This window comes from Alosa pseudoharengus, unplaced genomic scaffold (genome assembly GCF_046254945.1).
Source record: "Alosa pseudoharengus isolate Yale_2024_CS ecotype anadromous, Long Island Sound unplaced genomic scaffold, YU_APseudo_1.1 YU_APseudo_1.1_scf_14, whole genome shotgun sequence".
Lineage (NCBI taxonomy): Eukaryota > Metazoa > Chordata > Actinopteri > Clupeiformes > Clupeidae > Alosa > Alosa pseudoharengus.
In genome coordinates this window covers 34,023,095-34,046,866 of record NW_027468609.1, presented here as the reverse complement: position 1 = coordinate 34,046,866, position 23,772 = coordinate 34,023,095, and the positions used below count along the sequence as shown (strand labels likewise).

Here is a 23,772-nt window from a genome sequence, read left to right as displayed (position 1 = left end):
ACCTGAGACATCTCTGCACAATATAACATTGGTGATTAGATACAAGACCTAGAACCTTCTACGTTGGACTGGCTGCACTAGATAAGTGTGTAAACACTAGGGTCGGCAAGGTGGTGCAGGATAACCAAATAACATGTGGGAGTAGGGCTGTGTTGGATTACACTCACAACATAGAGAGACATAGGAGAAGGACAAGAGAAGAAGGATGGTGAACTGAGGATGGAGAGAGAGATGGAGAGAGAGAGGGAGAGGGGGGTGGGGTGAGAGAGAGAAGGCTGATTCTTTTTTTGCATCTTGAGAGCTTTTTCAGATCATTTGCTTCTAGTGCTCTACATACAGGACATGTCGATCCAGCACCTGGCGTTGACATATGCACACACACGCACGGGCATGGACACACAAAAAACACACACACACACACACACACACACACACACACACACACACACACACACACACACACCCCAACCAGGAGCTGAGAGTGAGTGTTTCACGCTGTTACGCAACGGGAGAGCGCTACCCATCTGTGCCTGCATTCATCCCCCGCATCCCTGACCAGTGAAGCAAGAAACTCTCGCCCTCTCTCTCTTACACACACACACACACACACACACACACACACACACACACACCTCTTAAACCTCCTCCTCATCCTCTCCACGCCACACACAGCCTACTCATTCGTTCTAATCTTCATCTCGTCTTGTCTCTGCCTCGCTCCTTAACGCAGCACATGGTCCTCCTCCTCCTCCTATTCCCTCATCTCCTTGTACAGACATCTGCCTCTCGTCCTCCTCTCCTCCTCAGCCCATCACACCATCCCACCTCCTCAGCCCCAAGTCTCCTCCCTTCCTTCCTCCCTCTCTCTCCGTCTCGTTCCTCATTCTTCTCCTCCTCTCTCTCCTCTCCTTCCTGCTCTTTTCCTCCCTTTGGTCTTCCTCGCTTTCTAACTCATCCTCTTTTTGGCAGTGTTTAGCAGAGTCTGCCTCTCTCTGCCACACACACACACACACACACACACACACACACACAAAAAACCCAGCACAACGTGGTTAAACTCATCACACGGGTGTGATGTGATGGATTAGCCGTAGCATGTGTGGAGGGAGGCTTAGCCATCTTCAGAGGCCCTATCTATGGGCCCTTAAGCGCACCGGACAGAGGCTGTCAGAGCCTTCACAGACAGAAGGGCTATTTATGAGGGGGTATTCATTAAGCGAATGGCTGCGCGCTATTGATTTTACTCAGCCAAGCACTCTTCCCTGCTAAAGAGGATCTGATCATAGCAATGGGGAAGCAGCCACATAGCCAACGCAGACGAGCGCTATATCATCCAATATGCCCTCCACGACCGGGCACTTTGAACGCAACGAGAGCATCCCGAGATCCCTTTAACCGAGGAATTCGAGACGTTTATTTCCCCGTTTCATGCTAACAGAGTTGACATGATGAAATAACTGGTTTTAAACAGGGGAGCCTGGCTGAAAATGGCGTAGTTAACTGTGGAAAAGGACCTTCCAGTAAACCGGATTATGAACACAAACATGATAGGTCCATTTATTTGGCCGCCAGCAACAGAGCAGTCAACAGTGAGCGAGGTTGGCACACACACTCAAATGCTGTGGCCTGACACACACAAACACATACATACACACACACACACACACACACACACACACACACACACACACACACACACACACACACACACACACACACACAGAGAAACAGACTCAGTGGGGGTGCCATGTTCAGCTGGTACCAGTTCCCTGGTAGCTGCCCAGTGAGAAGAGAAGAGAGAGGAAAACAAACGCTATCCGCTACCCTCCCATCCTCCACCATCCTTCCATAAAAGAGGACTCAGCGTTGGCATGAGACTGGGTCCACTGTGCCAACCCCCCTGAGGGCACTGTCTGCTCCGCGCCCTGCCGCCCATTCACCTTGTCAGCACAAAGCATCGGAGACGCCAGGCGGACGGCCCGGCCGGTGCCACGCGTCTCGTCTCCACGGCGACAGTCGGCCTGCCAGAGCGCCTCCACCTGCTGTCGCCGAGACGAGTCAGCGGGCGTGAAACAGGTTAAAAGAAATTGAAAGCCTTGGGCGAAGGCGCCGGTCCCCTGTCCAACAATCCCGAGAGCGAGCGCTCTGACAATCCGGTCTGACAAGGGAGGAATGGTCTTCCAAGCATTTTCCGACACCTCCTCCGTCTACTTCCTCGTCTCCAATGCTCTCTATCTCCCTGACTGATTCTCCAAAACACCTGTGGTCCGATTCCACGCATGGTACCATGGGAACTATCGGCAGAGAGTGAGCCAGAGGAATTTGCTCAGTCTGACTTGTAACGAACGAATCTGTTCAGCATTTGCAAGGAATTCAAAGTAAGAGGTGGGTGTTTTTGGGATGGATGCGTTTCACAGGAATCAAAAATACGCCACATGAAATGCATTTATGAGTACATGTGAGCACACACACACACACACACACACACATGTATCTGCACATTGTGTCACATGCACTCACTCACTCACACACTCACACACACCACCTGGTTCTTGATCTGGCGGTCCTCTCTCGGACTCTGAGAGTAGCCGTTACGGCTGACAGTCTCTCTAAGCACCCTGACAGACAGCCAACGGCCCCGGACAGACACAGTCGTTTGTCACTGCCGGAGAGAAAAAAAAGAATAGGAAGAAGGAGAGAGAGAGATAGTGCTCCCTCTCCCCTTTGCTCTCTATCTTTCACTTCTCAAAACAAAGAGCTCTGTCCTTCTCTCTCCCCTCCAACCCCACACACATCAATCCCTCCCTCTGCTCTACTCTCTCACTCTCTCGCTCTCTCTCAGCTCATCTTGCTATGAGAGCTACATTAGCTAATTAGCTGACAGATCTCAGGCAGAGCTGGATCAGGCTCACCCTAGATGCAGAGGTCAGGGAGCAGGCACTCAGACAGAGAGAGAGAGAGAGATGACTAGTGCTACTGGTAACAGCTCAAACCAATCCCCTCGTTCAGATTGTGGAGGTCAAAGAGCATGTGGGACAGTGTCATGACACAGAGGCACTCAGCAGGGCAATAACAGAAGGCTAGCTCAAAATATTAGCCGCTCTGTCACTGAGAGTGACTGCCAACAATGGACGGTCATTGTTGGGATACTTGACCCCAAAGATGTTCCGAAGAGATGAGGAAATAGCTCACTAGCATTTGTGGCAAACACTTGTGTGACAGACATTCATCACCAGCCAATGCTCTGCAATGAGTGAAATGAACCTTTATGCAACGTGGTAATTGAAACACGCCAGTGGTGGGTTGCTAATTATTGAAAGTTAATGACACAAGTAGGAGTGTCATTTATCAAAGGCCCACATGGGTGCATTTGTTTAGGCATGGCATTTGACCTGCCACCATCCCATACAAACCAAATAATCAACATCCCATCTGTTAGCCTGTGGTGCTCCCAGCAAAGGGGAGGGGGTGGGAGCAGCAACAGCTTCAAGAGGATGGCTGGTAGCAATCACTTACCCATGTCACCATGGAAACTGTTGTCATGGGAGGCCCTGCTCGATGGGGTGGAGTCTCCATCATGGGGTGGCCAGATCTGTCCAGTTTTGCGGACGGCGACAATGGTGGCCTCGGACATGACCACGTGGCCCTGCTGCTGGCGGTGGCGTTTCTGAGACTGGGGGGTGGGCGGGCTGCTGCTGTCAAATGAGTGCTGGGAATTCTGGGAGTTCTGTGAGGGCGAGCGGCTCTTGTCGCGGAAGGGCCGCCGGTACGCCGCCGTGGGGCTGGGCGACACGTGGCTGGACTGGCCCGAGGAGAAGTCCTCCTCGCTGGACGTCAGGTTCTCGTTGGAGCTGCAGTCCGGTGTGTAGCCCCCGCCGCCGCCCCCGGCGTCGTCGAAACTCCCCGGCGAGTACGACCGGCGGGGCCAGGTGAGCTGGTGGTCATCCCCGCCTCCTCCATGTTCCCTCATGACCACTCCCTCGCCAGCGACCATCCCACCCACGTACACGCTGGTGTAAGGTGGATAGTCCGACGGTTGCCACGGCGGTGGCTGTGGTTGTTGCTGCTTGCCCCCGTTGGCCCGGTATCTGGGACTGGGCTCTCCGTCTTCGTACTCGGCATCGTAGCCACAGGTGCTTTCGGTGGAGCGCCCCCTGTAGACTGGCTTGGGGCGCAGATCTCCGGCCACCGTGGCGAGGTTCCCCGGCAGCGAGTGCAGGGACCGCTTGCGCTCCATCTGCATGGCCTGCGTGCCCAGGCTGCCGATCTTCTCGGACACCTCGCGGTCGTTGACCCGCACCAGTCCGCGCTCGTGGTGGAACTCCATGTTGGCGTAGAACGGCTGCTTCTCCTGGCCGCTCTTGCCGTCGGTGGACGAGTGCGAGTTGGCCCGCTTGATCCGCTCGAAGTTGGAGCGCAGGGCAGCTACGCCCAGGCCCATGCCCGTCTTGTCCTTGTTGGAGGGGTCCATGGGCAGGTCCTTCTCCGGCGGTGGGTGCGGGTGCGGCCTTCGCGGAGACACTCCACCCCGCTGTTTGGAGGGCGAGAGGCCGTCCGTCTCACTGCCTCCTGCCATCGGCTGCACCGGCTCGAACGCCGACTGGAGCTCCAGGCCGTCGCCGTGGGAGGCCGACTTCCTGGCGGGCGGGGGCCTGGGCTTGGACCGGGTCTCCCCCACCGGTTGGAAGCGGCTGCGCTCGCCCTGCTCCTGCGCATGGAGCTGGGGTGGCGGCTGCTGGGGGTCACCAGCCCCGACCACGACCCCGGGAGGAGGCTGCTCGCCCGCCATCTCGTTCATCAGAGAGGCCTTCCGGAAGCCCCAACGCTGGCGGTCGTAGCTCTTGCGCTCCTTGGCCAACAGTGTCTGCAGGTAGATCATGCGGAAACGCTCTTTGTTTACCTCCATCTCCAGACGTCTAATGGAGGCTTTGCACTTCTCTAGTTCCTGCTCGATGCCCCCCACCGACCTCAGCTCCATCTTAGGAGGTTCCGACTCTGGGAACTGTGCTTTCCAAGCTTCAATGAAACCCACTGGCTCCACCATGGTTAATAGGAACTATTTTTTGCCACAGTACCAAGAAAAAATACACACTCTTAGAAGGTACTCTTCTTCCACTCCTGACGTTAATTTCTTTCACACAAAATGAGGACTACAAACCAGCAAAGTGCCCATCTGCAGTATGAGACAATAGCATATCAAGGCCACCTTCCCTCAAGGATTTTCTGAGATTGTCCTCAGGTGTCTTGATGACTCCTTCCTGATTTTGTCACCACAACGTTTTGTTTTGTCAACACAAGCAAGAGCTTTCTCTTGGCCCTCAACGAAATTATTGGGAACTGATGACAATAAACCCGTGCACATTCTTATTCCCGCTCGCATCATTCCAACAACACCACTGGCAGCATTTACGGTGAAAAAATCTCGGACCCCAACACAATGACAGCATCTGTCCGGACCGAGAGCGGTCTTAAAAAAAGCAACTCCTGTGCATGTTCATGAAAGGACGCGTAGAAAGCGACGCGTATCGACAGCAACTGAATATTTCTTCATTCCTTTTAAGCATTTGCTTCATACTCCAGTGCTGTCCCGTGTCCACTGGTAGTGCGACATCCCGTTTCCATCATTTGCTCAGATCCTCCAGCCACCTCTTTTGTAGCTTGCCAGTATTAGACAGAATGGAAATTACCTACGAAGTAGAAAAAAAGTAAAACCAAACACTTTCCAGGCAAAATTACGATGGCTTAATTATGGTGTACGCTCAGACACGGATATGATTTGCTGTCGCTTTCGCTCCATTATCCCATTTTCAGCGTTAATTATGAGCGCACATTGTCGTCACATCTCCGTTCACTCTTTGCTTCTGTTGTGCGTTCTGTCTGTCTAGGGCTCGCTGAGAAAGCTGCTGCAGGAAAGGGAGGGACTAGACCTACAATGATTGACGCTCGCTTGGTCGTTCGTGCCATTTAAAGACACACGACACACTTGGTGCTTTCACAGCAGTAAGGGGTTCAAAAGATTGAATGGAAAACAGTTATGTCACGGTATTGAGGGAAATATGATGTGTATGTTTGTATTATACGTCTTTGCTTGGACTCACAAACTAAAATAGTGTTTTGTGTAGCCTATCGTATCTTTGCCCTCTCTAATTATGAAGATGTTTCGCATTTGTCTCACTGATTGTTCCTTAGTTAAGTCCATATGAAAAGCGTTTAAATCAAACGTCAAAACTTATAATGGGATGTAAGAGTCTCGCAGGTGTTTTACTTGTGGTTTATATATGCATCAATAACATTAAAATCCTTGCTTTCCTGAATCGACACAACAGCGCCTCTAGGCCTGGTCTATCCTCTGCAAGAGCACAGAACAAAGGGTTTTCATAATGAGGATAAAATGTGTTCATAGGAAAAATGACCAAGCTTTAATATTTTATATCCTTAAATGGTTATTATGATTGCACTTAGGTGATCGATTGAACCACGTGCATACCTCCCCGGGAACCTCAATTAATTGGCCATCAGAATGCCTGCAATCCTATGAGGTCATTCCTTGTTACGCGCTCCCAGAAATGTGATGTGCAATTTTTGAGCGAAGTTTATCATCGTCTATTCTGTTCTTTGCTGCCCTCTTGTGATCAAAGAATACAATTACATGTCTAGTGCTTTCTTATCGCACTGAATGGCCAATTTGTCATAAGCAATCTTTTCTATGCCCTCTGCAAGATGTCTATCCTGTTCGTAAAGCTCTGACATTGTTTACTTTTCCATAATCCCTTAAAATCAGTTCTCAGTTTAGCATTCAAGCGCTTCTGTGCCACTGTACTAGGCTACTTTAGAATACTGTACATTGACTGACTTCTCTCCTTTTGTACTGGCACTACAGAAAGAAAAGAGGAATGTATGATGCAATGAAATTGTTTTTATAAAGCAAAACACAGAAACAGTTAAACATGGTCTTACATTGTTTATTAACTGCACCCCCCCCCCCCACACACACACACACACACACAAATGCACCCTATCCCATCCATAGTGTCTATTTATTTACAAATGTACATACTGTAATTACACTTATACATAGTTACCGTTACCACACTGCACATAGCTGTACATACTCTACATATCTGTTTATATGGTTCATACTAAATATCCATATTTATTAAGTTGTTCTGTAATATATTCTGTTAATATATCTATATTGATATGCATCTGCATATATCTATATTGTTCTTACTACTACTATAATAGTACTGCCACTACATTGCACATATCTGTACATGTTGTTCATACATTGTTCATAATAAATAGCCATATTTATTCTAGGTTATTTAGGTTACTGCTAATACACTGCACACAACTATATTAATTTATACTACTCTAAACCACCTTCTGAAAACAACATACTGTAGAAGGTCTACTCTGTGCTGCTAACAACTCTTAGCCTACACTATGCATGTATCTCACACCCTAGACTGAGTATTAGTGATGTACCAGGCCTTTATCCAAAGTACATAGAATCACACCCCCATGATGACGACAGGCCAAAGTCTCTTTATTGTGTCCACCTTCCTTGCATGGTTATTATTTACATTCATCCATTTATGCTCCTGTACCTACAACAATCAATATAGGTCATAATGCCTGGAGTCGATCTTTTTTTTTTAGTTTTTGCCTTTATTTGGACAGGACAGTGGAGAGTGAGACAGGAAGCAAGTGGGAGAGAGAGATGGGGTGGGATAGGGAAATGACCACAGGTCGGATTCGAACCTGGGTCCCTGTGGGCACTCGGACCCGTACATGGTACAGGCGCTGTAGCCTGCTGCGCCACAGCGCCCACTGAGTCGATCTTAATAGGCTCGCAAAAGTGTTGTTCTCCCTGTTAAAAACTCCATGTCTACAAAGCCAAAGCTGTGTCGGAAAACAGAAAAACAGAAAAGAAAATAGGATTCAGGAGTATACTACTACATACTACACCAAAGAACCCAATCCTACAAGCATCAAATTACTTGTGTATGGGGAATCTCACTGCAATGTTGTCAGACAACCAACCAGTCTGACAAACAAGATGTTGTTTTTGTCGGGCCTATACAGATTGCGACAGAGTCCTAGAATCTCAGTTACCGTTCATTTCAGTGGCCTCTCCTCAGGATCAGAGATGCAGGGGAAATTATACCTCCAGCTGTGGGTCCTCTCTAAAAGTGTGGCTCTAACTGCCATGGACTCCTTTGGGGAATGTATGTGTTTGGGGAACGTCTTTATATTGATACATGATGACTGCTAGACCCCTATCTAGCTTTAGTACCTTTGATTGTCACGCAACCACTCATTTTATAGGTACTCGTGTCAGGCCTGAGTATACTGTAGTAGACTGGGCCCCTCAAAATCCACTAGGCCTAATGCTTGAAAAGCCAATGAACAGAACTCAAAGTCAAGCCAGATGGCTTCCTGTGCATTAGAGCTACCTTTCCACAAACGAAGTTAGAAAAAAAGTAAGGTGTAGGAGCATGAGGTAGTCACTTGGAAATACTCACTTGATTGGTACACACACACACACACACACACACACACACACACACACGCACGCACAAACACACACACACACACACACACACGTGCAGGCAAGCAGGCACACACATGCACACCCCATTAACCCCACATACACACTCACAAGCGAACACACACACACACACACATACACACACACACACGCACGCACGAACACACACGCACGCACAAACACACACACACACACTTGTGCAGGCAAGCAGGCACACACATGCACACCCCATTACCCCCACACGCATATACTGTACACAAATACAAACACACACTATGCACACATTTTCATACACAAAAGTTGCAATAGTAGGGGCTGGAGTAGGAGATGGAGACAAATTGATAGGCGTGATTTATTTTTGAGGAGAAAGTGTGCAAATATGTGTCATATTTTGTACCACTTTGCGGTACATATACTGTAGTAGGCAAAGGTTCTCTTTTCACCCCAGGGGTCACCATTTACCTTCTAAGTATGATTTTTAGACCACAAATGTATGTTTCTAAATAAATCTGAGCCTGGGAGGAGATGACTTAGAGTCAACTGGCATTTATTGTCATTTGTTATTGCATTGAAGAAGATCTAAACATACCTTTCCTCTACCTACATCACATTCAGTTTCAGCTCTCAACTTACATGCGGGGTTCTCTGCTCCAGTCATCCCATGATATGATCAAACCCTGATATTGCACTATTGACTGTAACAATTAGCCTAAGGACTATACAGTATGGACCATTGCCCATTGGTTTACTAATACTAGATATGTAATAATAATAATAATAATAATAATAATAATAATAAAAATAAAATAATGATAATAGGCAACTTCAAATATTTGATTCCTAATACAGGACTCACCCATGTGGTGGTCGGTGCTGTCGTCGCACCTCAGCTGGTAAGCTGGCTCTTGTTTCTCTGTAGATTGAAAGATTTGCGATAACGCCGGTCAAATGCTCAATGGCAGGTGTTTTTCTGCTCTATAGGTCCCATTGGATGGTGTCCATGAACAGCTGCAGCCATCTGGGGTATTTAAACAGTTTGAATTTGACTAGGGTGCGGATAGGCTATTTGTAATTCTTCATCAGCCCCCTAACAATGACCAGAAATATTGGGTATACATATAACCAAGTGTAGCCAGTTAAAAATATAGATGCTTAGTTTGTCATGCCTTAATGTATAATACGTATAATGAATAATAATGTAGGCTACTGTGAAATTGCAGTGGGACGTCCAGACCCTGCTTCGTTACACCATGGTGTACAGATCGTCCACCCTGTTCTTCTGCGGTCCTGTGGTATGCACTTACATCATTTTGAAAATGTTTAGATACCGTTTTATGGATATGAATCCATCTAGAATGTTCTTGTCTCCTTCCCACATGTTGTCTTGTATCCAGATGGTTGGAAAGAGGCGTTGCTCAGGGGAGACACCGGAGGGATCACTGAGGACGCAGTTCTGGTTCACCGCTGATGAGTCGTCGATGCAGAGGTAACAAAAAAAATATATTGTATGACTTTTTCAGTACTTATAAATGTATTGTATTACTTATGTGTTACAATTGGCTTTAGTCGATCAAGGCCTAACTGTCTTACCGTGACACCTACACCTGATTTGGCTGAAGAGGAATTACTGAGCTACCAGTCCTCTTGCCCATTAACGGATTATGAACTTTCGGGCCCCTGGGCCCAGATGTATTAAGGGCCCCCCATTAAATGTCGCATATATGGGAGGGGAGGTTTGGGGGTCCTCTCACAGAACATTTTTAATTTGTTTTTATGTGAGTTCCTGTGTTCTGGTGCATTTTGGGCATAGCCTACAGCCTGATTTGTTGATATTGAGGCAATGATTCCATGCAAAGGCTTAGGCTTCAGGGCCCCTTGACCCCTGGGCCCGGTAGGCCCGTGCAGTAATCCATCCCTGCTCTTGCCTTTACATACCAGTAGCTGTGGAGATCATTCATTCACTTAAAAATTGTTCTCTTTCTAGTGGTGCTGTGATGAGATAGTCAGTGTGGTGCCCACCTGAAGCAGAGTCCAAGTTGGTTCTCATGGATGGAGTTCATGTACAAACTAGTTTTAATTATGATCAAATGTTTTAATTTTTCACATACAATTATATGGTCTGTAATCCGGTCACCCAGACATCCAAGACGCAGGTGATCGTCTGCCAACGGATCACTGGTGAGCTCAGAGAGGTCCGAAACCAGCTCCGTCCCGGCCCCTGTGGTCCCTGATCCGTCTGCTGATGGTGCTGACGGTGCTGCTGACGCCTCTGGTCCCACTGACCCACCTGGTGCTGACGCCTCAGCTGCTGACGACACCCAGAGCTCTGCCCAGGTGATTTTGAGCAATCATGTTTGACTCCACCAATCTATCACTGACATAAATGTATCTTATAAGTTGTTTAGTTGATGTTTAGACCAGCTGCATTTGCTTCACCATACTGACGATTTGTAAATCCTCAATCTTGTAAGTATGATTCAGCCCTTCTCACATGCAGTATAGGCCTATACACTTCTCCCTTGGGTTTGGGTATTAGCTTGAACAGAGCATTAGCTTGAACAGGTCACTTGAGCAGAGTTTACCTCATATGGTCACTGACAGCCCAGGTAGTCCAGTCAAACTGTCTGGAAAACATTTTTTTTTTAAAAACAGCAGCTTCTTCCAGTCCAAGAACCTGGAGGACTTCTCGACCAGACTGACAGCCCTCTGGCAGGCCTTCACCGTGAGTAGCTCAGAGAGGTCAGACACCACCTCTGTCTCTGCCCCGCTGTGGTCCCTGACCCGTCCGCTACAGTGCTTAGTGCTGATGTATGGGAGGCCAAATAATTCAAAGGTTTAAGCAAAAAAGGACACCACCCATCCAGCTGGACTGAGCGAGCGAGCGACCCAACCAGGCAGCGCGGCGCTATCCGTCACCATCCAGCTGAACATATCGGTAACCCATGGGCAGCACGGTGCTATCCTTTCAAACGTTTGAAAAAAAAAAGGAAAAAAAAAAAACCTTTCTAAAACGGTTACTACATATACCTAGCAAAATATCATCAAAATAAAGTTACAACAACGACAAATTGAATGATTTATTCATAGATAATCATTCATTGTTTCACGAAGAAATAGGATGAAACCTAGATGATGCATTTGACCTGTAACGTCATGAAGTCTACGTGGACATAGAATTTTGCAGAAATTCCATTCTAGAACGTGCAAAGTAGAATTTTAAGAAAAATGCACTTTGCCGATCAGTTGCTCTTGGACAACACATTGACCAGACGCATTTTGACTGTTCTCCGACGACTTTGAGATCTTGATCTTCTGCTAATTACATTTTGCTATTTCTGTCTCAAGCAAGCTTTACAGCCTAGGCTACTGCTAATTTATATTTTGTTTATTTAAAGTTTGATAACTGTCAATTAGGCTACTTGGTCCATCAGGCTAAAGACTAAACCTATCGGCTAGTCTGGGCTAAGAAACTCTAGCAAAGTTAGCTATAATCAAATTCAATAGGCACAAGATTGTTGGGTTTGTTTGTTTTTAAATTGTTGCAGTTTATTTTTATATTTTTAATGGCGTCACGTGATAACCTCTTCGCTAGTTTAGGCTTTCGCCCAGTGGTCTACACAGTAGGCCTGACTGCGACAGCAGTGGGCGCTGTTTTTCTGTTTTCCAGGTGGCGGAAGGAGACTGCCGAGATCGGCACCCAGACGGACTGGGAAACGGCTGACGCTGGGACCCAAGCCGGCTGGGAAACGGCTGACGCTGGGTCCCAAGCCGGCTGGGAAACGGCTGACGCTTCGACCCAAGCCGGCTGGGAAACGGCTGATGCTGGGACCCAGGCCAAATGGGAAACGGTGGAGGCTGGCATCCAGGCAGAGTGTCAGAGGACTGAGGCAGGTGTCCAGGCGGTACAGGAGACGGCTGTCTCTGCAACCCAGGCTGTGTGGGAGACCGCGGAGGTCGGAACTCAGCCTGACTGGACAGACGGTAACTATTAAAGCAAATGTGTTAGGTATATTGTAAATCAAACTTCAGGTTAACTACCCTGTAATCTAGTTGGATAAGATAAAGTTGTGCGCTTGGTTAACTTAGTGATCTCTTTTTAGAATCGGTTGTTTTATAAAATAATAATTGGTATTCTTCAAACATTTGATCATATCACAGGATTCATCCTTGTGGACACTGTCGCACCCCAGGTGGTAAGCAGGCACTTGCTTGTCTTTTGGTTTAGCACTACTCATTACTTTGAGCAATAAAACCCAAATGTAGGCAACAACAGCAAGTTTTAACCAGTTTTCTGTTTTATAGGCTACTCTGGATGGTGTGGATGGACAGCTGCAGCCGTCTGGGGTATTTAATCAATTAGATTTTGACAAGGGTGCTGATATTTTTAATTCTTCATCAACCACCTTAAAGAAAACAGAAATATCCAAATGTATCCAAATGACCAAGTGAAGCCAGTTCAAAATTGAAATGCTCAGTGTGTCAGTATGCCTTACTGAAAATGTATATTTTGTGAAATTGCAGTGGGACGTCCAGACCCTGCTTCGTTACACCATGGTGTACAGATCGTCCACCCTGTTCTTCTGCGGTCCTGTGGTATGCACTTACACCATTTTGAAAATGTTTAGATACCATTTTATGGATATGAATCCATCTAGAATGTTCTTGTCTCCTTCCCACATGTTGTCTTGTATCCAGATGGTTGGAGAGAGGCGGTGCTCAGGGGAGACAGTGGAGGGATCTCTCAGGACGCAGTTCTGGTTCACCGCTGATGAGAACTGTGTGCTTGATGCAGAGGTAACTAAAAAAAAGATAATATTGTATTACTTATTATTGTATTGTATTACTTATGTGTTACAATTGGGTTTAGTTGATCAAGACCTAAAACGGCCTTTTACTGTTCTCAGGGCAACCGTGACACCTACACCACTACTGATGCTGCATCTATCATCGAGGTAGAGATGGTGTCGATTTGGCTGAAGAGGAATTACTGAGCTACCAGTCCTCTTGCCTTTACATACCAGTAGCTGTGTGGAGATCATTCATTCATTTAAAATGTATCCTTGTTTTCTTTTTCTAGTGGCGCTGTGGTGAGGTCGTCCGTGCCGTGTCTCACCATAAGCAAGAGTCCAGGTTGTTGGTTCTCATGGATGGAGTTCCGGTACAAACTAGTTTCAATTATGATCAAATTATCTTTTTACATTTTGTGTAAAACGATGGAGCAGGTTTTTATTTTTCACATACAATGATATGGTCTCCAATCAGGTCATCCAGATATCCAAGACCTACAAGTGGGTGACCTTGTCTGCCAACGGATCACTGGTGAGCTCAGAGAGGTCCGAAACCAGCTCCGTCCTGGCCCCTGTGGTCCCTGACCCGTCTGCTGATGGTGCTGACGGTGCTGCTGACGCCTCTGGTCCCACTGACCCACCTGGTGCTGACGCCTCAGCTGCTGCTGCTGACGACACCCAGAGCTCTGCCCAGGTGATTTTGAGCATTCATGTTTGACTCCACCAATCACTGACAGAAATGTATCTTCTAAGTTGTTTAGTTGATGTTTAGACCAGCTGCATTTGCTTCACCATGCTGACGATTTGTAAATGAATATCTGCAATGGTAGGGATCAGAGGACAGCTGCCTCCTGCCTGAGGCTCGGGAGGTGCCCTTAATCTTGTAAGTTAGGTTCAGCCCTTCTCACATGCAAGTCTTGGATGTCTTGGATGTCTGGAAATGCACTAACTACATTTTTTCCAAAATCTTTTTAACAGCAACTTCTTCCAGTCCAAGAGCTTGGAGGACTTCTCGACCAGACTGACAGCCCTCAGGCAGGCCTTCACTGTGAGTAGCTCATCTCTTCAATGCAGGAAAGATGTGCGTGTGGATAGTGACAGCGATTCCTTAACAAAACCCTGTCCTGTCTCCATCAGATCCTGCTCAGCGACGACCAGCAGTGCAACTACGCCAGCGTTGCTGTGAGGATGATCCTGCGCAACCTGGCCACACTGAATGGGAGGGTATGCGTTTTATCTTACATCTATGTTATAGATAATGTGCCCACCCTGATGGTAGAAGCATACGCCATTACCACCTATCTCATTCTCACCTTTATCTCTCCTGTAGGATGCGGATCTCTTTCAGCGGGCCTTTGATGACCTGGTGGCCTACGTCCAGAACCCAGAGAATGCCCTGAGCATTCAGGTGGAGCTTCTGGAGGCGAGGGTATGTTAGCATTATAAACTCATATCACAGACACATCTCTTGAATAGATGTATAATTTATGTCATGTTTGTGTTTCAGATCCACCACATCAATGTGCTTGACATCGTGTTCGAGTTGGTACTGTTTGGCATGTTTGATGTGGCTCAACGCCAGCTGGTCCCTGTAAGCAACACCATACTTTCTGTGCCTGTTGTGACGTGTTGCATTGTGTTGTGATGCCTAACTGACCCTGTTTCCCTCTATTCTCTCACCCATAGCGGGTGCAGGGTGGGTTCCTGGACCGACTGCTTGCAGTGGTTCATGCCTTCCTGCCCTTAGAGGCCTGTTCACCAGCTGCACATCAATATTGGCAGATGCTGCAGGTAAGTACTGACCGCACCCTGAGAACATTTTCATGTGATCTACTCCAAAAGTGTAATACTAACCGGTATATTGGTTTGTAGGCGGAAGTCCGGGCGTTCCTGGAGGAGGTGTTCTCTCTGGACCTCAGTGTCTACAGCCGTCTCCAGGCCCTCGCCGACGGGCTCTTCAGCTGTCTGGAGCAGCGGGTGGACCAGCTGCTGAGCACGCTCCCATCGCCCTAATATCCTTTTTTAATACTCGATAAAAGTACAACAAAATAATATAATACATAATATATTACAAAGTAGTGTCTTAACACCTACCCTCTATACCCCCCCCCCCCCCCTCTCTTTACAGATGCTACCTGTTGCAGTTTAGTTGGGGCCTACCAGTACCTTCCTGAGAACAAAGTACATCCAAGGACACCTGGAGGATCTGAAGACTCCTGGACATCTGAGGACACAACACCTGGACATCTGAGGATGTTGCCAAACCATGCCCTGGACCTGGACACACCATGCAGGACGTCTCAGACGCGCGCACACACGCACACGCACACACACACACAGACAGACTGCACACTCACTGCACACACTTTAATAACTGCATACCTTTTTTTTTTTTTTTTTCCCCCAATAAATCAGTCATATTGAACTTCTGCTTGTCTTTGGTTAATATATTACCATTATATTGTCATCTTATCATAACAGATACAAACAGCAAAACAATACATTTTTCTCATGCTGCCATTTACTTTAACCATGTTACCAGGCCACATTGACTGAAAAACACCCCAAACTAATACTAGCGATTCTTCACTGTGGGTAATGGGTATGGTGTTTTGGTGGTTGAAATTTTCATCCCATCCCAAAATGGACCATTTGGCAATCATGCTGATCATGGATCACTCTTCTCCCAACATGCACAGCTCAGCTTAACCTTTGCAAGAGTACACCAGGGGCCTCATTTCTAAAACGCTCTTACACACAGATTTGATCTTAGACTGTGCATATGCTCAAATCCATGCCAACACTTAGATGTATAAAAAACAGTCTCTGACGTGGAGACCTGCCCCAATAGGCAACATTGGACCATTAAACCACACAATGATTCCAAACAGAGCCAAACAAGGCAAGAAATGGTTAACAGAGAACAATGTCAACATTTTAGAGTCCAGACCTGAATCCCATCAAAACTATATGGATATATATATACTATATATAAGTACAAGGCCTGAGTGATGGCAAAGAACCATTCTATACTCAAAGACCTGATAACTGTTGCAAGAACATTGCCGTCCAAAATTACTTTGGATACATGTAAAAATATTTGTGATAGCAAATAAAGGCTTTTCTAGGGATTTTCTTTTTTTTTCATTCCATGTTTCTACCACATTGTCTTATAACCTTTTGCATGTGGTAGTGTTATTAACAGTCAGAACAAACATATTGGTCAAGAGAAAATCAACATTAAATCAATATTTTCCATGGGAAAGTTGGAGCAGAGGGCAAAATACCTGGAGGACGAAGGACACCTGATCTGGACTTCCAAGGAACACATGCAGGATGACTCAGCTGTTTGACATCACACCCCAGAAGAACATCTAGGATTGATGTCTCGACCAACAGACACAGACAGACAGTCACACACACACACATCCCCACATTTTAGTTACTAAAACAATTTTTAAATAAATCTACATTTTAACCAGCAATACACATCTTGTTATATTGTTGTATTAACACAGCAGATATGAACATCGTGATACCAATACTGTTACTTTAAATGCAATATATTTTAAAAATACTACCTGGTCAAAATAACAGCCAATGTCACAATCAGAATTCTTTTATTGTTATGTTTAGGTGACAACCACTAGTCTACCATCTAATGAAGCTTACACTTACATTGTGTTGAGCATATAGCAGATTTGAATTCAGTTCACCTCAGTACCCTTGAAAATCATTAATGCCATGATTTACCCTGTTGAGCTTTCAGCATGTATCATGCTGGATTGCCATCCTCATGAGTTAAAAAGAGTAGCCTATGACACTTTTGTTACAGGTGTAACATAAATTGACAATTATCCTAGTAGTGATTCTTGTCAACTTGTCACACACTTAAGTAACATGTAACATAGACATTGGTGTTTCACTCTTGTATACATGTACCTGTGCAATCAGCATCTCTTTATAGCTCTTTTTTGTTATTAGTTCAATAAAGCATCTGATCATTCTGTCAGAGCAGCATATCAACAGTGTTGTTTTGCAACTGTACGCAACAGATAACATGCAGATGGGGACCTTATAGGGACCGGTCTTAGTGTGATCACTACACTAAAACACAGATTACATAAGTACTTTAACAGTAGAAGATTGAGTTTTGTAACTCATAATAGAATTTGAAATTCAGTGTAAAGTGGACTCCAAAATATGTTTGTAATTCTGAATGTTATATGTATAGTGCAGTTAAAGTGTAGAGCTAAATTTCAATGTATTAAATCTTTTCACACTCTGTTTGCAGTGCTAACTTAGCTGACTTACTTTAATATTCAAGTATATTTTGCACCATTAACTTTAACATGCAGCATTCATCTCATGAATGATGGATGAAAAAACCCTCAGTAGTTTAAATAAAGACAAAGAGGCCCACGTTTTATATGGTTCATGAGAGTGTATTTTCTTGTCATGTAGAAAATAAAGTGTGACAATAGCATTTCTCTTCCTCGCACTGTCAAGTTCATGTTCTGAATAACTGCCAAAAAAAAAAAAAAAAAAAAAGAACTCCGCATCTGTTGTTTCGGTTTTATTGTTGTCGTATCTTCTGATTCATACACACACATACTCACACGCCTTTTAGTCCCCTATCGGTAACATTTACATCCTTACAATCCAAACCCACCCACCCAATCTAAGGAAACTGGACAACAACAAAAAAAAACACCCAAAGGAAAAAAACATACAAATTAAGTTAATCTATGTCAAAGTCAATTATAAAACACACTGAGGCAAATAAATCCTTTAAAAAAAAAAGAAAAAAAAACTGGGAATGATTTGGTCTCAATTTTGTAGTTTTGTTGTTTTCTGCACGAGCGAATAGGAGGTGTAAGGGAGGAGGGGCCGTGATGGTTGTGGTTCTGGTGGAATGGTCAAGAAGACCGGTAGCGGAGGCTAACAAGGAAGGGGCAGACGGGGTTGGGGGTGGAGGCTGTATTGAGGTAGCTGTGCTCTGCCTAGTACAGACAAAAAACTGGCTTTACTAATCAGAATGTATTGTTATAATAATAATAATAATAATAATAAATCACATAAAGTAATAACAGGAGAGTTATTATTACACATTACCAGGGGACACACACGTAATAGATCTATTTGGAGGGGGGATCCCACGCACAGTGCATGCAAGATCACAAAAACATGCAGCTTGTTTTGAAGGAAATTTCTGATTTGTTTTTTGTTTTAAGTTGATACTTTATGAACGAATTAACATTCACCCGGTTCCCTGATGCCCAACAAAACCCTCCCGTCCCAACGCCACTCAGCTCCATCCCCGGCTCATGCATCTCTTACTCTAGACAGACAGACAGACAGACAGACACAGAGACAGACACACGCACACAATTCATACTGTAAGAGTTTGATGTTTGTTCGGACGAAAGACACAACAGTAAACATCAGTAAACAACCTCAAACGACCAAAGTCGACACTACAGTGCACTCTCCACTTCAAAACATATTTGCAAAAATGATTTAAAAAAAAAAAAGAAAGAAAAAAAAAAGGGAAAAAGACAAAAGAAAACTTGCATAAAATAGTGTTAAATCTCTGTACACATCTCTGGACCACGGTTCAATCTCTCACCCATATGTTCCAAGGGATAGTAGGGGGCACCAGGGAAAAAAAAAAAAAAAGACTATGGATTAGAAATGAGACCATGGAGAAGTTACAATTTGTTAAATTGTAAAAACTTTCTAAAAAGGCAACCGAATGATCAACGTAAAAAGAGAAACTGATGTGGCAGAAGTAATCTACACCACGGGGAAAAAGCTCCCGAAAAAACTCGAAGGAAACAATGTGCCACCCCGCCCTCACCACATACACCCTCCCCAATACACTTTTATTAAAAAGAAACATAGGCGTTTTTTTTCTCTTATATTATTGTTATGGTTGTGTTAAACATTTCGTCCCTCACATGCACGCTCACTGCTGCACAGACACACTTGAAGACGCACGCATACTGGCACGCAAACGCTCACACAATCTCTAGCTACAACACACAAAGAAGGAGGGGGGTGGGTGGGGGGGGAGGGGGGTTCATTTATTTTTTGTTTGTATGTTGTTGTTGTGCTTAGGTCAGTCAGGAGGAGTAGAACATCTCGGCCAGGTTAGTGTCAGTGTTGTACAGCCAGATCAACAGGGGCAGAGAGATGGCCACAAACGGCCAGGAGATGCCCTCCATGCAATTGGCCAGCGAGCAGCCCTTCTTCTCGTCCAGCTCCTTGGGCGGGTCCACGTAGTTGCGGGAGGCGTACTTGAGCAGCTCGTCCAGCAGAATGACAGGCAGAGAGATCTTCAGCACCATCAGCCACTGGGTCAAGTTGAGGGGAGTGATCTGGAAGATCATCTGAGGAGAGGAAGGTTAAGAGGTCAGTTAGAAATGGCAACAGGCCTCACATAATCCATATACAGGCCTCACATAATCCATATACTACTATCCATATAATACTTTAAGACATAATAGGTGAAAATGTGAAATGTGGCCTCATCTCCTTCAACTGAAACATGCATCTTCCCTGTCCACTTTATACATGAACATACAGTACAAAATACACCAGAATGATGTTCCTGTGCAAGCTTTAATCAGAAAAAACGGATTTTTCTTTCAAGTCTTTAAAAACGATGTAGCAGCACACATACCGGCAGGGGCTCCACATAGAGGATGAGGAAGTGGAGGGACATGGAGAGGCAGATGGCCCCCAGCAGCCACACGTTGTCCCATGGGGGCATCCTCAGCAGAGACTGGTTCTCCGACACACTTGGGAGGAGACGCATGAACAGTCAATAGCATGTCTAAGACAAACACAACCTCTACTGCCTTTGTGCACACAGACACTGACATCTTAACATCGGCACCTTTGGAACTTCAGCAATGTGCTGCCATTTCTACTGGTACAGTTGTTTGCTTTAGAGGACATTAAAATGAGTGGCAATATCAGAGATCAAGACAGAATATCAAGATTCTGTGACTGACCTGTTGAGAGCGTTGCACATCTCGATGGTGACGAGCACAGACAGGGCCATGGTCATGGGGTAGGGTGACTCAAAGATCTCACAGGACACGCCATTAAAGTCAGGGTTATCGGGCGCACACTGCAGGAAGTGGGACTGCGGAGAGCGAGAGACAATGAGACAGTTAGACAGGTTATGCACAAACACACACTCAAATACCTTAATGCATTTGAAGTAGGCAGAGTTCCAGAGAAATATAATGGACCATACTGATAAAGTGATGGATAGATGAAGGTGGAGAGAAAGAGATGGAGTGATAGAGACAGAGTGATTTATTTGGTATGTTGGGGTGTGAGTACATACCAGGTGGTAGAGGGTAATCCTGGGTCCATCCTCAGCAGCAATGAACCACCAGGCAGCAGCTCCAACAGTACCAGCACCCACATAGCCTAGAGAGCAAAACAAAACACACCGTCAAACTTACACACATCATACGCCTGGAGTGACTAACACAGTGTTATCCTACACACACCACCTCACATGTTATGAAGAGCATAGGAACATCACACACACAAAAGGACGTTACATATTAGATTATATTTTAAACGAGCAAGAGCTCACACACACACAATCTGCACCACACACACTCGTCCACAAACGCAGACTCACATCCGATGGCCAGGTATCTGAAGAAGAGCCAGCCGGAGATGAGGGGCTCGCGGGCGTTGCGGGGGGGCTTGTTCATGATGTCCAGGTCGGGGGGGTTGAAGCCCAGCGCGGTGGCTGGCAGGCCGTCCGTCACCAGGTTCACCCACAGCAGCTGCACGGGGATCAGAGCCTCGGGGAAGCCCAGCGCCGCCGTCAGGAAGATGCTGTCGCCATGGAGAGAGAGAGAGAGAGAGAGAGAGAGAGAGAGAGAGAGAGAGAGAGAGAGAGAGAGAGACGTTCACGTCAGTGTTACTACGGCGGTGATGTGATTGATGGACTGGGAACTGGAGGTCAGGGCTCCACGGAGCTGCTGGGAGCCAAGCACAACTTTGGGCCCCTTCCAGACATAATGAGGGTTGAGTTCCATTTGGCTTTGCACTGGGGCGATTATGAAGATCCACATTTGGGAAACTACATTTTAAAGCGACAACAGATGGCCCATTACCCTACAGGCACTTAAAATCACATTAGCCAACTTGATTCATATCAAATGATAAGCATAAATGACCTCTTCAGATTAATTGACTACGTCTTAATGTATATTGAGGTAAAAAAACAAACATTCTGCCCTTGTGTATGTGACAAAGACATGCCCTCAAGGAGTCTCAAGGTCAATGTGGGGGATATTCAAGACATTCCTGGGTAAATGTACACTCCCTCATTAAAATCACACTGATTGTACTCTCCGACCATTTCTTGTCATCTAACAGGGAGGCTACACTGACTGCGCAACTGAAGCGCTCCGTAAGAACAGTTTTAGAAGACTGGCCTGATCTGGCGTAATCTTACCAGACGACCTCTCCCACGTTGGAGGAGATGAGGTAGCGGATGAACTGCTTCATGTTGTTGTAGATGGCACGGCCCTCTTCCACGGCAGCCACGATGGTGGAGAAGTTATCGTCGGCAAGCACCATCTCAGATGCGGACTTTGCGACGGCGGTACCGGAGCCCATGGCAATGCCGATCTCGGACTTCTTGAGGGCAGGTGCGTCATTCACACCGTCACCAGTCTGTGAGAAGAGCATGATGGGAAAGAGAAGGAACGGGTCAGCTGTCAGCTAATGTCACAGTCCCTGATAATTTAACTGTATAAAGCTACAGGAAAATATGATATTGATAAAATTTTTCATACATTATTTTTCACAACTTAAAAAAAAAGTTAAATTTGGCATATAGCATTATGCTGGTGATGCTATCCATGAACAGTATACATCACTGCGTAACATGCACTGTAACCAGGCTGGCAAAAGTGCCTAAAGTCTACGGACAAAACAATCTGGGCAGAGACATTAAATGTGGCTTCATGATACAGCCATCAAAATAAAGGCTTTATTTAAACTCATTGATCGATCCTAATGTTAAAACCACTTATTTTTTTGATACTTTGATCCCTATACAGTCACAGGCACACCTGTGGATATTTTCCCCAACTGATGCACTCCTGAAAACAACCAAACTTAAAGAACCTATCTGGGATGCTCACCATGGCGGTGATCTCGTCATAGGACTGCAGGAACTCCACGATCTTCGACTTGTGCGAGGGCTCGACGCGGGCGAAGCAACGGGCCGTGAGCACGGCCTCGCGCTGGGCGACCGACGACAGGTCGTCGAACTCGCGTCCAGTGTAGGCCATGCGCGACACGTCCTCGCCGTCACCGAAGATGCCGATGCGCCGGCAGATGGCCACGGCCGTGCCCTTGTTGTCGCCGGTGATCATGATGACGCGGATGCCCGCCAGGCGGCACAGCTTGATGGAGGCGGCCACCTCGGCACGCGGTGGGTCCAGCATGCCCACGCAGCCCACAAACGTCAGGTCCGTCTGCACATGAAACGAGAGATGCCATGAGGAGGGTGACGGAGGAAAGGAGCGATGCACAGTGAAGGGGAATGACAATACTCAGCACACTTCTTCTATTCAAGAGCCATGGCAACCCTCTCCAATCAATTACTATTATTGAATAGACATCCCCCTTTACAAAAGTGCTTTTGTTCTCTTTCATTTACTCCTGAAGATGACATTAAGAATATTCAGTGCTCCCTTTATGCTGTGCATTTCTTTGCAGTCATTCTCAAAGTCAGAACAAATGTGGAATTCCCCTGTGTAGACAATGAGGACTGAGGACTGCATTGTCCTCTACTCAATAGTTTTGTATGAGGCCCTACAATCTATTTTCCGTGTGCGCGTGTGCCAGTGTTAAGAGTGTGTGTGTTTTGAACTGACCTCATACTCTGCAAAGCGCGTGGAGTCCTCCAGGACGAGCTGGTCTTTGCTGGGGGGGTTGTCTCTGGTGGCCAGTGCCAGGCAGCGCAGTGTGTCACGGCCGGTGCCGTACTCTCGGATCACGGACATGATCTTCTCCTTGATGCCGGCCGTCAGGGGCACCTTGTTGCCTCCCACGCGGATGTGCGTGCACCTGTCCACAACTCCCTCAGGAGCTCCCTGTAAATAGACAAGTGCATGAGGGTTTATAATAAGTCTCTCTCTGTTCAATACAATTATAACGAAAAACCTAAAATCTCTTCAACATTCTGAATGTTTGTGGATTTTAACATTAATTATGAATTACTATTATTAAATATGTAAGGGATAATGTATTGTCAGCCGGTCATTATCGGAAAATAAGTCCCGGCAGGGCAAATTTTTAAATGATTTTGTTACAGTTCCGCGTCACACAAATAGAACTTGACAGTTTCAGGTGTTGCGTGGCAATGTCTTACTTGCTGAC

General features: G+C 46.1%; 3 protein-coding genes across 6 annotated transcripts in view; 1 reads left to right on the top strand and 2 right to left on the bottom strand.

Moving 5' to 3' along the window:
• The window catches only part of bcr (BCR activator of RhoGEF and GTPase), a 90,635-nt gene extending 84,753 nt beyond the window's left edge, over nucleotides 1–5,882 (bottom strand). For 2 of the 3 annotated variants that reach the window (XM_076284770.1, XM_076284771.1), the window contains exon 1: nucleotides 3,517–5,882. In XM_076284770.1, the coding sequence (XP_076140885.1) occupies nucleotides 3,517–5,044 (1,528 nt within the window). In that variant the 5' untranslated portion in view covers nucleotides 5,045–5,882. The remainder of the gene's footprint in view (nucleotides 1–3,516) is intronic. The other variant, XM_076284772.1, reaches the window with a different exon arrangement.
• Nucleotides 5,883–9,804: 3,922 nt separating this feature from the next.
• Nucleotides 9,805–15,430, top strand: LOC143122660 (uncharacterized). Its single transcript, XM_076283442.1, has 17 exons — nucleotides 9,805–9,846; nucleotides 9,949–10,040; nucleotides 12,222–12,535; nucleotides 12,713–12,747; nucleotides 12,857–12,898; nucleotides 13,076–13,147; nucleotides 13,250–13,348; nucleotides 13,459–13,506; nucleotides 13,632–13,712; nucleotides 13,817–14,035; nucleotides 14,172–14,224; nucleotides 14,320–14,389; nucleotides 14,479–14,565; nucleotides 14,672–14,770; nucleotides 14,849–14,932; nucleotides 15,028–15,132; nucleotides 15,214–15,430. Exons 1-17 carry the CDS (start codon nucleotides 9,805–9,807, stop codon nucleotides 15,352–15,354), a joined length of 1,683 nt encoding a protein of 560 aa, XP_076139557.1. The 3' UTR covers nucleotides 15,355–15,430.
• Nucleotides 15,431–17,765: 2,335 nt separating this feature from the next.
• The window catches only part of atp2a2b (ATPase sarcoplasmic/endoplasmic reticulum Ca2+ transporting 2b), a 51,157-nt gene continuing 45,150 nt past the window's right edge, over nucleotides 17,766–23,772 (bottom strand). For both annotated transcript variants that reach the window (XM_076284769.1, XM_076284768.1), the window contains exons 15-22: nucleotides 23,268–23,486; nucleotides 22,530–22,865; nucleotides 21,836–22,056; nucleotides 21,008–21,210; nucleotides 20,702–20,787; nucleotides 20,361–20,494; nucleotides 20,027–20,144; nucleotides 17,766–19,733 (exon numbers count right to left, since the gene is read on the bottom strand). In XM_076284769.1, the coding sequence (XP_076140884.1) occupies nucleotides 19,467–19,733; nucleotides 20,027–20,144; nucleotides 20,361–20,494; nucleotides 20,702–20,787; nucleotides 21,008–21,210; nucleotides 21,836–22,056; nucleotides 22,530–22,865; nucleotides 23,268–23,486 (1,584 nt within the window). In that variant the 3' untranslated portion in view covers nucleotides 17,766–19,466. The remainder of the gene's footprint in view (nucleotides 19,734–20,026; nucleotides 20,145–20,360; nucleotides 20,495–20,701; nucleotides 20,788–21,007; nucleotides 21,211–21,835; nucleotides 22,057–22,529; nucleotides 22,866–23,267; nucleotides 23,487–23,772) is intronic.

Coding starts and splice junctions, on each gene's coding strand:
- LOC143122660 (XM_076283442.1), top strand. CDS start 9,805: ATGGTGTACAGATCGTCCACCCTGTTCTTCTGCGGTCCTGTG. Junction 10,041..12,221: donor GATGAGTCGTCGATGCAGAG/GTAACAAAAAAA, acceptor TCTGTTTTCCAG/GTGGCGGAAGGAGACTGCCG. Junction 12,536..12,712: donor TCAGCCTGACTGGACAGACG/GTAACTATTAAA, acceptor ATCATATCACAG/GATTCATCCTTGTGGACACT.